Genomic DNA, 12,287 nt, shown 5'->3' with positions numbered 1-12,287 from the left:
ATGAAATTTGAGGATTACCAATGGATTTTGGGTCGCACTGTACAGCCCAGTATCAGAAAGCTGGGTTTGCGTCCAAGATCTTGGGTCTTCCAGCAGGACAATGACCCCAAACTAGGTCAAAAAGCACCCAGAAATGGATGGCAACAAAGCGCTGGAGAGTTCTAAAGTGGCCAGATCTAAATCCCATTGAACACCTGTGGAGAGATTTTAAAATTGCTGTTGGGAAAAGGCGCCCTTCCAATAAGAGATAAGCAAATAGCTAACCTCCAACATGTCGACGGGATTCAAGGGCGCTGGACACACACATGTAGGGAATCTCAAATTTATTCACCCATGATGCAACGCATTTCACAGAAAGACTGCTTCATCAGACAGCCTGATGAAGCAGTCTTTCTGTGAAATGCGTTGCATCATGGGTGAATAAACTTGAGATGCCTATATTTGTCTGTCCAGCGCCCTTGAATCCCGTAGACACGTTGGAGGTTACCTATTTGCTTATATCATTGGAAATGGAGCAGATGCAGGCACCTTATTTCACTACCTCTTTCCCTTGTTACACTTGGCGGAGTGTAACTTTGTGTGGTAAGCACCACTTCTACTACCCTAACTCTGTTTAACAACGGTATCACACTACGGAGCGCTGTCTGTTTCTCTACTTCCAATAAGAGAGACCAGGATAAGTTTGCAAAGGAAGAGTGGTCCAACATTCCAGCTGAGAGGTGTAAGAAGCTTATTGATGGTTATAGGAAGCGACTGATTTCAGTTATTTTTTCCAAAGGATGTGCAACCAAATATTAAGCTACGGGTGCCAATAATTTTGTCCAGCCCATTTTTGGAGTTTGGTGTGACATTATGTTCAATTTGCTTTTTTTTCCTCTCTTTTTTGGTTTAGTTCCAATACACACTAAAGGGAATAAACATGTGTAAAGCAAAACATGTGTTACTGCAATCCTTTACTGTGAGAAATACTTCATTTTGGGATTTACGACCATGACTGTACATTCAAAGCCAAGAGCAAGAAATAAAAACCTTTTCACCAGAATTATCAAAATCCCAAAGGATTTACTGTACATGGTATATATTTTTTTTCTACACATTTTACATGTGTGTAAGGAGCTTGCTTGTGTGTCCGAACCATCTACATCTATATTAGACGTCTCTATAATAAATCTCAGAAACCAAGAGGGCCCCTTCCTTTTCCAGCAGACCATCAGAAACCCAGCATTGCCCTTAATTTCAATAAATGACCCCTATTACAAACTGTAATGAAAGAGATGTTGTCTTGGCCTAAATAGAGGAGTTTGGATATATTAATCCTAATAATGACACTACTTTTCGCAATCATAGTAATTTCATGATGCTTGTCTCCTCAATGTCTGAAAATACTAAATCCGCATTTGTCTAACAAAATGTGTTTTCATCTTTTTGCTTATAAACTATCAATCTCTAGGAAAACTGAAAAATGAAATTAACCTATAACATTGTAACAGCACAGATTCTTTTAAAGTAAAAAAAATAAATAAAAATCACAGTTCTGGTTTTACGTTTATATTTGTTTAACTGAAGGAGGTAAAAAGTACATACAGCAAAAAAAAAACAACTAAAGCATAGCGTGAGGTGTGTGGAATAAAAAAAATAATTTATATATACACACACACACGTAATACAACAAGTTTTGAATTGCAATACTGCTATAGACAAAAATAGGGGTTCTTAGCTTACCATTTGGCCAAATAGTGTGAACCATCCAACCACAGTACGGTGACCTCATTTAGGACAGACCTTACACTACAGATATGCCTCTGCCGGGATAGCACTAACCTACAGTTTCTGGGCTTGTAAGATCCAGCTACTCCATACTTAAAATACCAATTGGAATGGGTGGAGAGCACAACCATTTTGCATTTGTTGTTCAGCCACAGCAACGTGCACCAGTATACTTATTACATCTATAATAGTTGTATGGGATGTGTTGACCAATTTTTGCTTTTCGTCTTACATATGTGGAGGGAGTGACTGCCTCCATCTTGGTTGTGCATTCCATTGGGTGATCTTAAGAAAGCAGCAGCTGGATCTTGTGCTAGCACTAGAGAGACATATCTAAGGTCTGTCCCAAATGAGGTCACCTTACCGTGTTGGGATGGTGCACACTATTTGGCCAAATGGTAAGCTAAGAACCTCTATTTTTGTCTATAGCGGTAATACAGTTCAAAACGTGCTATAATACACATATATCTTAGTGCTAGCAGTGTGCTACTGTAATTTTCTTGGTTACTCATGTTTCAAGGCTCTTTAACCTCTTAAGGACAATGGACATAAATGTACATCCTGGTGCGCTGGTACTTAACGCACCAGGACGTACATTTACTTTTAGTACATAAAGCAAGCACAGGAGCTGCGCTCACTTCATGCACAGCAGGTCCCAGCTGCTATCAGCTGCCAGGGACCTGCCCATAATGGTGGACATCAGCGATCACACTAATAATCCCCATTAACCCTTCAATACTGATCACCGCATCTACGGCATTGTCAATGTTCAGGGGGTCTTATCAGACCTCCCGTGACATAATCATGGAGGTTCAAATGAGTCAAAATGGTTGCTGAAGGTCCCATTACTTGCCTTCTGGTGACTTCTAGCAGACCAGAGAAGTAGATCACAGATATTACTGATCAATGTTAGGCATATGCTTAGCACTGAACAGTAATAGCAATCTAGTGATTGCTATAGATAGTCCCCTATGTGGGCATAAACAGTAAAGTTAGTTACAAATAAAAGTTTTTTTCTTTAAATGTGAATAAGCCCCTCCCCCAATAAATAAAATGCCCCTTTTCTCATTTTACTAATAAAAAAAAAATAAAAAAAAATAAAACATATTTAGTATAGCTACGTGCATAACTGTTCGAACTATCAAAAAATTATGGCAACAAAAGCAGAAGCCAGTGGTAAAAGTAACTTCCACAAACAAAGAACAAAGTCCTCCAGCTCACCACCTCATAGCAGTGCTCGGATCTGTGCCCGGCAGGACACTCCAATAGAGAACAAACAAACGATGATCCAGCACTTGCAAAAATGAACAGCTTTATTGAAGGTCACTGGATACAGGTAAAACCAACCATATCAGACGCGTTTCGAGCACAAGAAGAGCGCATGCGCTTGAAATGTGTCTGATGATATGGTTGGTTTTACCTGTATCCAGTGACCTTCAATAAAGCTGTTCGTTTTTGCAAGTGCTGGATCATCGTTTGTTTGTTCTCTAAAAGTAACTCCACCTTAATGTCGTCCAAGTTAAAACATCGACATTGATTCGTCTCAGGAACAGTAACAATGAAATAAAACTCCGGAAACGTTCAGCATGACGCGTGTCAGGTCATGTGACCTTTTATCCGATGCATGGTGGGCAGTGGAAAGGTAGAGGATTAATTAGGGCTAAATGGAACAGGTCAGCAGCTCAGGGTTTAACCCTAGAAATTCCAATTCTTGAACTTCTCTCCACTGAAAATCATGATAAACAATTATAGTAGAAGGTTCCTTAACGGAACCAAACAACAAAGATTCCACAATGAATCAAAAAATTATGTTAATGATCCCATACAGTAAATGGTGTAAACATAAAAAAAAAAAAGCTCAAAAGCCCATCGAGTCATTCAGAAGTCCGCACCTGCTTCATTGCTTCATTGTGTGGTTACCATCTGCAGCGAAACATCAGCAAGCGGCTACCATTACAGCTGGTCTGTGGCAGGCAGACCACCGCGAGGACGCATGCCAGCGTCTGGTACCACCTAACCGTGCGGACTCCACATTTCAACTCAAGGTGACTTCTCATCGGGATGCATTGCAGACTGGTAACTATAATATATATATTCCACGTATAGCATTTGGAATCTATACCATATATGGGACTTGACGTACCTTACGTATAACATTTGGAATCCATACCTTTTATGGGACTTTAAACTAATTTCTGGATTATCGGAGGCCGGATTTAAAGTAATATTGCATTGCTAAAATTCTTAATGATAGCTATCGGTGTTTGTATAAGTTTTATATTGCAATTTTCCACGGCACAAGGGCCCTTGTGTTTCGAGGATTTACTGTTTACAAAATATCTTATGTATTTTATATTGTGTAATAAATTTGCACTTTCATATTATAATTGAAGCACAATCCAGTCATTATTTTTATCATTACATCATTGTATCAGGCAACTGATGCTAGCCTAGAGGGGTTGGCTACTTTTTTAGTTTTTTTTCCCCTATTATAACACCAGGTGTAGGTGTATAGCCCTCTTACCTCGGCTAGTTACGGTAATTGTGAGCTGCACATCCCCAGTTTTTTACCCATTTTAATTTACAAATCTTTCTAACTTTCTGGAGCCAGTTGATATATAAAAAAAAAGTTTTTTCCTGGATAACCCCTTTAATAATAAATACAAATAGACTACTGGCCAGTGGCACACTCCACAGTGTGGTCAGAAGATGATCCAGTAGGAAAACAGAAATATAAAACACAGAACTTCATATAAACAGATACAAGAGAAAAGACAGTGTGAACAGACGGCAAAAAGAACATACAAATCCTAAAACCGACTAAACAAACACAGCTTAAAATCTACAAAAGGACATGCCACATAACACTGGCTAAAACCAGAAAATACAAAGTGCATGCTAAAAGAGAAATAGTAGATTAAAATCTCAAACAAAGAGTGTTTCACCAAGAGCTCCATGCAGCATGTCCAGCATCTTAGCAAGTCAGGATATAATGAAGTCAATCCCCAGCCCAGAGGCTAGACTGGGCTGACTTTAAATAGACACACCCTAGGAGCTATTGGCTAGCAAGCCAGAGACATTAACTATTCCCTGGCCGGGGAACATAAAACTGTTCACACACAAGCTAATCCAATGGCTGTGTGTGAACACAGAAATGACACCGGGAGCTGTAGCTAAGCCAAAAAAAAGAGCAAAGAATTGGAAGTGACCTACAGGGACAGCGAAGCGGAGGAAACGCTGGGACCCTACCCCTGTTAGCAAATGCAAGAAGGTTCAGTGCCCCATAGGGACACCAATGCTGGTTGGCTCCCCCCGGAACAGGGAACCGGAGTCAGCCTCGGATGAGGCGAAAAGTGCGTTCCCATGGATGTGGGGAGACCTGTGAGCATGCAGGGAAACCCATCCAGCTACACCCACATGCTGAGGCACACTAGGGCTGCAGCTGTGGCAAGCACCAAGTCCTCCATGGATGATTCAAAGAGCCCAACAAACAATAACAGTCAACCCCGACATATAGCAGGGTACCAGTGCTGCAACCGCGGAAGCGGCAGACGTCCCAGCCTCTATGGATGGTAAAGAGGATCCATCGTACCCCGGTTGGCTGTCACTTACAGCGGAGTACCGGAATAGCATCAGATGCAGCAGATGTTTCAACTTCTATGGATGGTGTAGAGGGTCCATTGTACATCGGCAACTATGAGTCAAAGATAGGGGTACGGAGAAGGCTACAGAATACAGTAAGGCTGCAGTACCAACTTTTGGCCACCAGAGGGGGCCAAGCACAAGAAACAGCCACCAAAGGGCACAGAGAGCCTGGGAAAATTGAAGTGATTTTTAATTTTTTTTAACCTTCACTTTGCAGAGCAGCTCGCTGGCGCCGAACACTGCCCCCAGGAGATGCCGGATACTGCCTAACAAAGTAAGGAGGAATTCGAGGCTAAGAAGAGTGGGGAAAAAGACAGAGACCAGGCAGGAGCTATATGAAGAGGCCGGCACCATGAATGGAGGTGCCGGCCGCACGATCAAGTGGCTGATTCAAGGACCGGGCCATGGGACTGGTAGCTTGATACGGCCAGCTCCTCCCCCGCTGGGGAATCGTCCTGCCACGTGAGACCACTGTCCCCGAAAGCCTAACGTCCAGGCAGAAGTAGCGGGTCTCCGGTCAGAAGGTAGAAGAATGTGGCCAGGACTCTGCGCCTGGCAGCAACATCTGCGGCAAGAGGGCTGGTTGCGCCCCCTTCCCCCCGGGGAAGTTGTCGGCCGCTTGGGAGCGAAGACCCGCTGCCCCAGAAGACTGACCCTGGGGCAGCAAAGGGAATAAAGACGTAGCAAGGTCACTGGGCCTGGCCGCAAAACATGTGTGGCAAGAGGGGACATTTAGTGGGGGAACCCATTAATCCTGCAACCGGGGTAGGGGATGCGGTGGTTCAGCCCACCGTGTTGTCCCCTCCAGCATGGCGCCGGAGGCCATGAGGGGTCCAGCCCAGCATAGCCATGTGTAATAGCGGCTAAGGAGCTGGGCACTACAGAACAAAGGGGACCCCTGATGAACATAAGGAATGGAGAGGAGAGGGGGGATAGAATACATACTCATACGGCTCCACCTTCTCATACTCACCCTGAAGTCTTCAGCCAGCTAAAGGCCGCGCTGCATCGCGCCAAACTGCCATAGAGAGGCAGGCAGGGGCAAGTGGGGAACCCGGAACCAAGGTACTACTGCCAGGCAGTGACCGTTTGTGAGAAGGGGTTGACGGCCCATACTCTTTACCGTGCCCCCTTTGTCGCATGTGGGTGATCAGGTAGCGCCATGCTCCGGTCGCCCAACCTAGAAAAATAACAAAATGAAAAAAATGCTAACTAGACATCCCAAGCTAGAAAACAATAAAAGATAAAAGACCAGGTCTGTCTCCTACTGACACTAAGTTAAAACTGATTAGCTCTGTGGCTGTGGGCGGGTATATCCTGCTGGGAGGAGCAGACTTCTTTTTTTGCTTAGTATCAGCCTCCAAGTGGACAGCAGCATAACGCCCATGGTCTTCTGTGTTCCCCAATGAGGGGACCGAGAAAGAGCAGTGTAATTTGCTGAGTTGTGACAGAGAATCTTCACAAGGCTTCTCTGCCGCAAGGTCCTCACACAGAGAGGGGAGGGGAAGTGTGGTTGTGAAACCAGACATCATATGGTGTTTGTCTTGTAGGAGGGTGTGGGCTAGGTCTCAGTGAGGGGTTTACATAAAGACAAGCAGGATCTGAATATGATGTCTTTTTCTCACTCCCTGCATGTAAGTGACAGATGAATTAGGGAAACTGCACCAAATAGCTAATGAATGATATTTAGACAAATAAATAGGTTGGCGAGTGGGGAAATGGGTTTTGGGTTTAGTTCCCCAGAGTACCCCTTTAAGGGGTTAAAATGTTCTAGTTGCATTGAATACAACTGCACCACCTGCAGACAGAAGATGTTCAGTCAATAACACTATATTAGGGAATACATTGATCTCTTGTAATAAAAGGTATAAAACAAAGAGAAAATGAGAAGAAAATAATATAAATTTAAATTTACTCTTACCGAGATACCAGCTTTACTAAATCTGAATTTTCTTTCTGGTCCACATGGATATTGATGTGAATGACCTCACAACTTTTGGTCTGTTAAAAAAAAAAAAAAAGCAGCATTAATAAGAATTTGATACAGTAGTCATAAATTTCTTACAAAAACGTTATCTTCACTGTAATGTATTCACAAAGCATCAATATAGGATAACACAAAGCATTGGATACATAATGTCTGGTACTGTTTCATTGGCCAATTCAGGTGGAGAGTAAGTAATGTTATTCTCCATTTCTTACTTACTACCCATTGCTGATGTAGGGTGCGTTCACATCACAATTGTGATATCCAAGGTACATATACAACAGGATGCTGACATTTCTGAGCACAGAAAGATTCGTGCCCCATGACTACATTTGGGTAATTTTCCGAATATATATAGGTTTGTACTTGGAGCCTTAAAGGGGTACTCCCTTGGAAAACTTTTATTTTTTTATTTTTTTTATAGACTGGTCCCAGAAAGTTAAACAGATTTGTAAATTACTTCTATTAAAAAAATATTAATCCTTCCAGTACTTATTAGCTGCTGAATACTACAGAGGAAATGGTTTTCTTTTTGGAACACAGAGCTCTTTGCTGACATCATGACCACAGTGCTCTCTGCTGACATCTCTGTCCATTTAAGGAACTGTCCAGAGCAGCATATGTTTGCTATGGGGATTTTCTCCTACTCTTGACAGTTCCTAAAATGGACAGAGATGTCAGCAGAGAGCACTGTGATCATGATGTCAGTAGAGAGCTCCGTGTTCCAAAAAGAAAACCATTTCCTCTGTAGTATTCGGCAGCTAATAAGTACTGGAAGGATTAAGATTTTTTAATAGAAGTAATTTACAAATCTTTTTATAACAAAAATATTTACCCAAAACCTCAAGGAAAGTGTATACATTTTTTTTTTAGAATTAATGGAACAGACCATGTTCTATTAATTCTAAAAAATGTATATACCTTCCTTGAGGTTTTGGGTAAATATTTTTGTTATAAAATAATTTCCCCTGCACCTAGGGTATAGGTGCTCACCCAAGTTAACCTCGGATAATTGTGAGCTGCACTTATCCTTTTTTTTCCCTTTAATTTACAAATCTGTTTAACTTTCTGGCACCAGTTGATTTTAAAAAAAGAAAGTTTTCCACATTATACAGTCTGAGAACAAAGATGTATATGCTTGGAAAACAACCTGAATGTAGTCAATAGGTTTATCAGGTTCTCTCTCATTTTCATGCTGTATTTGCAGGAGTGGATCCTTTGCTATTCTCTCTTTCAGCCTTCACATCATTTTTCCTCACATCCAATAACTGCATCCAAATTCGTTTTCTAGAGCACTGGGAGAGACTGAGTGCTGGTGTTCTTGGTGTCATCCAGAAGTTTTTGGATTTTTTCTTGGACATTTTAGATTTCAGCTCAAAACTGTCTTCTAATGGCAATGTGGTTGGCGCGAATTTCACCTTAAAGGGGTGCTCCGCTGCTCAGTGTCTGGAACAAACTGTTCCGAATGCTGGAGCCAGCGCCGGGAGCTCGTGATGTCATAGCCTCGCCCCCTCATGAGGTCACGCCCTGCCCCCTTCAATGCAAGTCTATGGGAGGGGGCATGACGGATGTCACGCCCCCTCCCATAGACTTGCATTGAGGGGGCGGGGTGTGAAGTCATGAGGGGGCGGGGCTATGACATCACGAGCTCCCAGCGCCGGCTCCAGCATTCGGAACAGTTTGTTCCAAACGCTGAGCAGTGGAGTACCCCTTTAAGAGTATTCCTTTCGGCGGCAGAATATCCACAGCTGAAATTGCGTAGTGCGCACTGTGAAGAAGAATTCCATTGCCGGCAACGGGAATCTGCAGTACTGGAATTTCCAACTGATATTCGTAAGCGGAATTCCTGCTGGAAATTCTGTAGAGTGAACGTATACTGGAGTTGATGTATATTGGAGTCGATAGGCCATTAATATTAGTTTGGCAGGGGTATAAATACCAGAAACTTGACGGCGATGCAAGGTACTGAAGCATTGTCTTGTTCATGTGAAGTTCTTTGTTCCTTGCTATTGCAAAACTTCCTCTCCTAGCATACTCCTTGTAGTTTTGCAACAGCGGGAGGCACTCTGATTGGAAAATACATGCCCTAGGTGCTCGGACTAAGCACATCCTATTAAACCATTGAGGACCAGGCCATTTTTAATTTTTGCTCTTATGATTTTTAGAAGGGGAGGAGGAAAAATCAAAACGCTTTTAATTTTACACCTACAGACCCATATAAGGGCTTGTTTATTGTGCCACAAATTGTACTTTATAATGACAATGATCATTTCATAGCAAAATGTATGGCAAAAACAAAACAAAAAATTATTTGTGGGATGAAATGTAAAACACAAAAAACAAAAACAAACATCGTTTTGTAACTTTTGGGGGCTTCCGTTTCTACACAGTGCACCCTTAAATGAAACCTTATCTTTATTCTGTAGGCCCATACGATTACAAGGATACCCAAAATTGTCCTCTTCTGACTTTTATTTTTCCCCATACGGGGATGTGCAAGGGCTCATTTTTTGCACCGTGGTCTGTAGTTTTTATCGGTACCATTTTTGTTTTGATGGGGCTTTTTGATTACCTTTTATAATTTTTTTTATGATATATGAAGGAGCCAAAAATACGCAATTTTGGACTTTGGTATTTTTTTTACATGTACGCCATCGACCGTGCAATTTAAAGGGATACTACGCCACTAGACATGTTATCTACTATCTAAAGGAAGGGGGATAACATGTCTAATATCTCCGCCATGGCACCCTAGTCATCCGGTGATTTAAACTTTTATTGGGGGGAGACAACTTAAAAAAGCAAAAACGCTTACCTTCCTCTACTGCTACTGTTCTACGAGAGACACACGTTGTACAGGGATTGCTGTGTTCGGGGTTGGTACGTGCACTGCCTTTTTAACCAATCAGTGGCTGAGGTGGGATCGTGTAGCTGTGCAACAGGACCAACTCCAAGAAAACAGCAGCGACGGGATCAGGGAAGGTAAGTATATAGATTTTTGTTTTTATTCCCTACCCCTCCCAATTCTGAGCCCATTACAGTAATAGAAAAACAACTCTGAATACTCATTTATTGCTTCACCCCTTTCACGGATTTTCCCCTGCAGCCTGGCCACCCACTGTGCAAGGAATTTGATTGTGGTGATAAATTATCATTTTGATTATAGATATAATCCAGTCAGTACAAACACATTGCAAGAATTTCATAAAATATAATTTTGCATGTTGCATAACCCTAAAGTATATGCTATGAAGCTTTAAAGACGACGGTTAACACAAACAATCCCTTTAGTTGAATAATTTAAGAGGCACAAGCAGTAGAACTTTAATCTGACCATCTACGCACTAAGATTAACAATTCACATTTAAGAAAAAAAACAAAAAAACAATTGCAATAGAAAAGTAAACATAATAAACTGCTGCCATCTGGTGGTGATACTGTAATATAACATTACAAATAACTACAAATGTGATTCCCCAATGTGGCCTTACAGTTTATTAGTTAAATTTACTTGAACAGTTTACAATTTCATTTATTCTTAATTTTGAACATTTGTTCCAGATCTGCATGAAGATTAATTCTGCATCCACTTAATTCAAATAAAAACATTATTTCTATGTTTTAGCTCCATACCTGTGCATCCAAGGTTTTAAACTCCACTTCAAATGGCAAAAAACGGCAGCAACCCACCAGTCTATGGCTATAGATGGTTCCTTTCTCAGCTGGAAAAAAAAACAAAAACCAAAAAAAAAAAAAGTGTGAAAAAATTTGATGAAAAAATAAAAAAAACATTCTACTTAGGGATTGACCGATTATCGGTTTGGTCAATATTATCGGCCGATATTCGTGATTTTCTAAGTTATCGGTATCGGCAATTGCATTGCTGATAATGCCGATAATGCGGGCGCTTTAAATCAATGAACTGCAGCGGCTTTTGCGGGGCCAGAGACCGCTGCCACCGCCCGCTTCTCTCCCCCTGCCTGTCCTGAGGTCCTGAGTCCAACCACCGCCGCTGCCAGAGACCGCCGCCGGTGCCCCATTGCCTCCCCCATCCCCAGTTTTATAATTACCTGTTCCCGGGGTCTGCGCTACTTCTGGCTCCTGCGGTGTCCTGCGCTGTTGCTGTGCGCAATGACGAGTGACGTCCTCAATGCGACGTCACCGTCAGTGGCCCGGCGCACAGTGACAGCTCAGGACGCCGCCGGAGCCAGAAGTAGCGCAGACCCCGGGAACAGGTAATTATAAAACCGGGGATGTGGGAGGCAATGGGGCAGTAGCGGTCTCTGGCAGCGGCGGTGGTTGAATTCAGGACAGGCAGGGGGAGAGAACCGGGTGGTGGTGGCGGCGGTCTCTGGCAGCGGCAGTGGTTGGACTCAGGACAGGCAGGGGGATAGAAGCGGGTGGAGGCGGTGGTCTCTGGCCCCGCAAAAGCTGCTGCAGTTCATTGATTTAAAGCGCCTGCTTTAAATCATTGATCTGCAGCGGCTTCTGCGGGACCAGAAACAGTTTATCAGGGTATACCCACACATACACACGCACCCTAATTTTACCAAGGATATTTGGGGGGGGGGGATTAAAATGCACGGAATATCGGTATAAGTTATCGGCTATCAGCCTGAAAGTTCACAGGTTATCGGCTCTAAAAAATCAATATCGGTCGATCCCTAATTCTACTATATGTGTGAATCTTTTAAACACAGGGCAACACAAATGCATTTATGATTAATTAGTAAAGCTGTGATACAATAGTGTACTTAGCTCATCTTAAACTTTTTTGGGGAAACCCTTTTGTAATGTTAAGTTTAGACTGCAGCCGGGTCTCAGTCCTGCGATCCGCTGCGGTCCTCCGTAATAGGTGGCTGAAGTGCGTGGAATGATCTTCACTCAA

The 12,287-nt window shown here is 42.5% G+C and overlaps 1 protein-coding gene across 7 annotated transcripts in view; it reads right to left on the bottom strand.

Annotated features, from left to right (window-relative positions):
- Nucleotides 1-12,287, bottom strand: part of CENPP (centromere protein P) — a 373,003-nt gene that overhangs the window by 286,886 nt on the left and 73,830 nt on the right. For all 7 annotated transcript variants that reach the window (XM_056524042.1, XM_056524048.1, XM_056524045.1 and 4 more), the window contains 2 exons: nt 11,033-11,121; nt 7,334-7,413 (listed from right to left, as the gene is read on the bottom strand). In XM_056524042.1, the coding sequence (XP_056380017.1) occupies nt 7,334-7,413; nt 11,033-11,121 (169 nt within the window). The remainder of the gene's footprint in view (nt 1-7,333; nt 7,414-11,032; nt 11,122-12,287) is intronic.

This window comes from Hyla sarda, chromosome 6 (genome assembly GCF_029499605.1).
Source record: "Hyla sarda isolate aHylSar1 chromosome 6, aHylSar1.hap1, whole genome shotgun sequence".
Lineage (NCBI taxonomy): Eukaryota > Metazoa > Chordata > Amphibia > Anura > Hylidae > Hyla > Hyla sarda.
The sequence above is the reverse complement of the archived record's forward strand: the minus strand, read 5'-3'. Positions and strand labels throughout refer to the sequence as shown.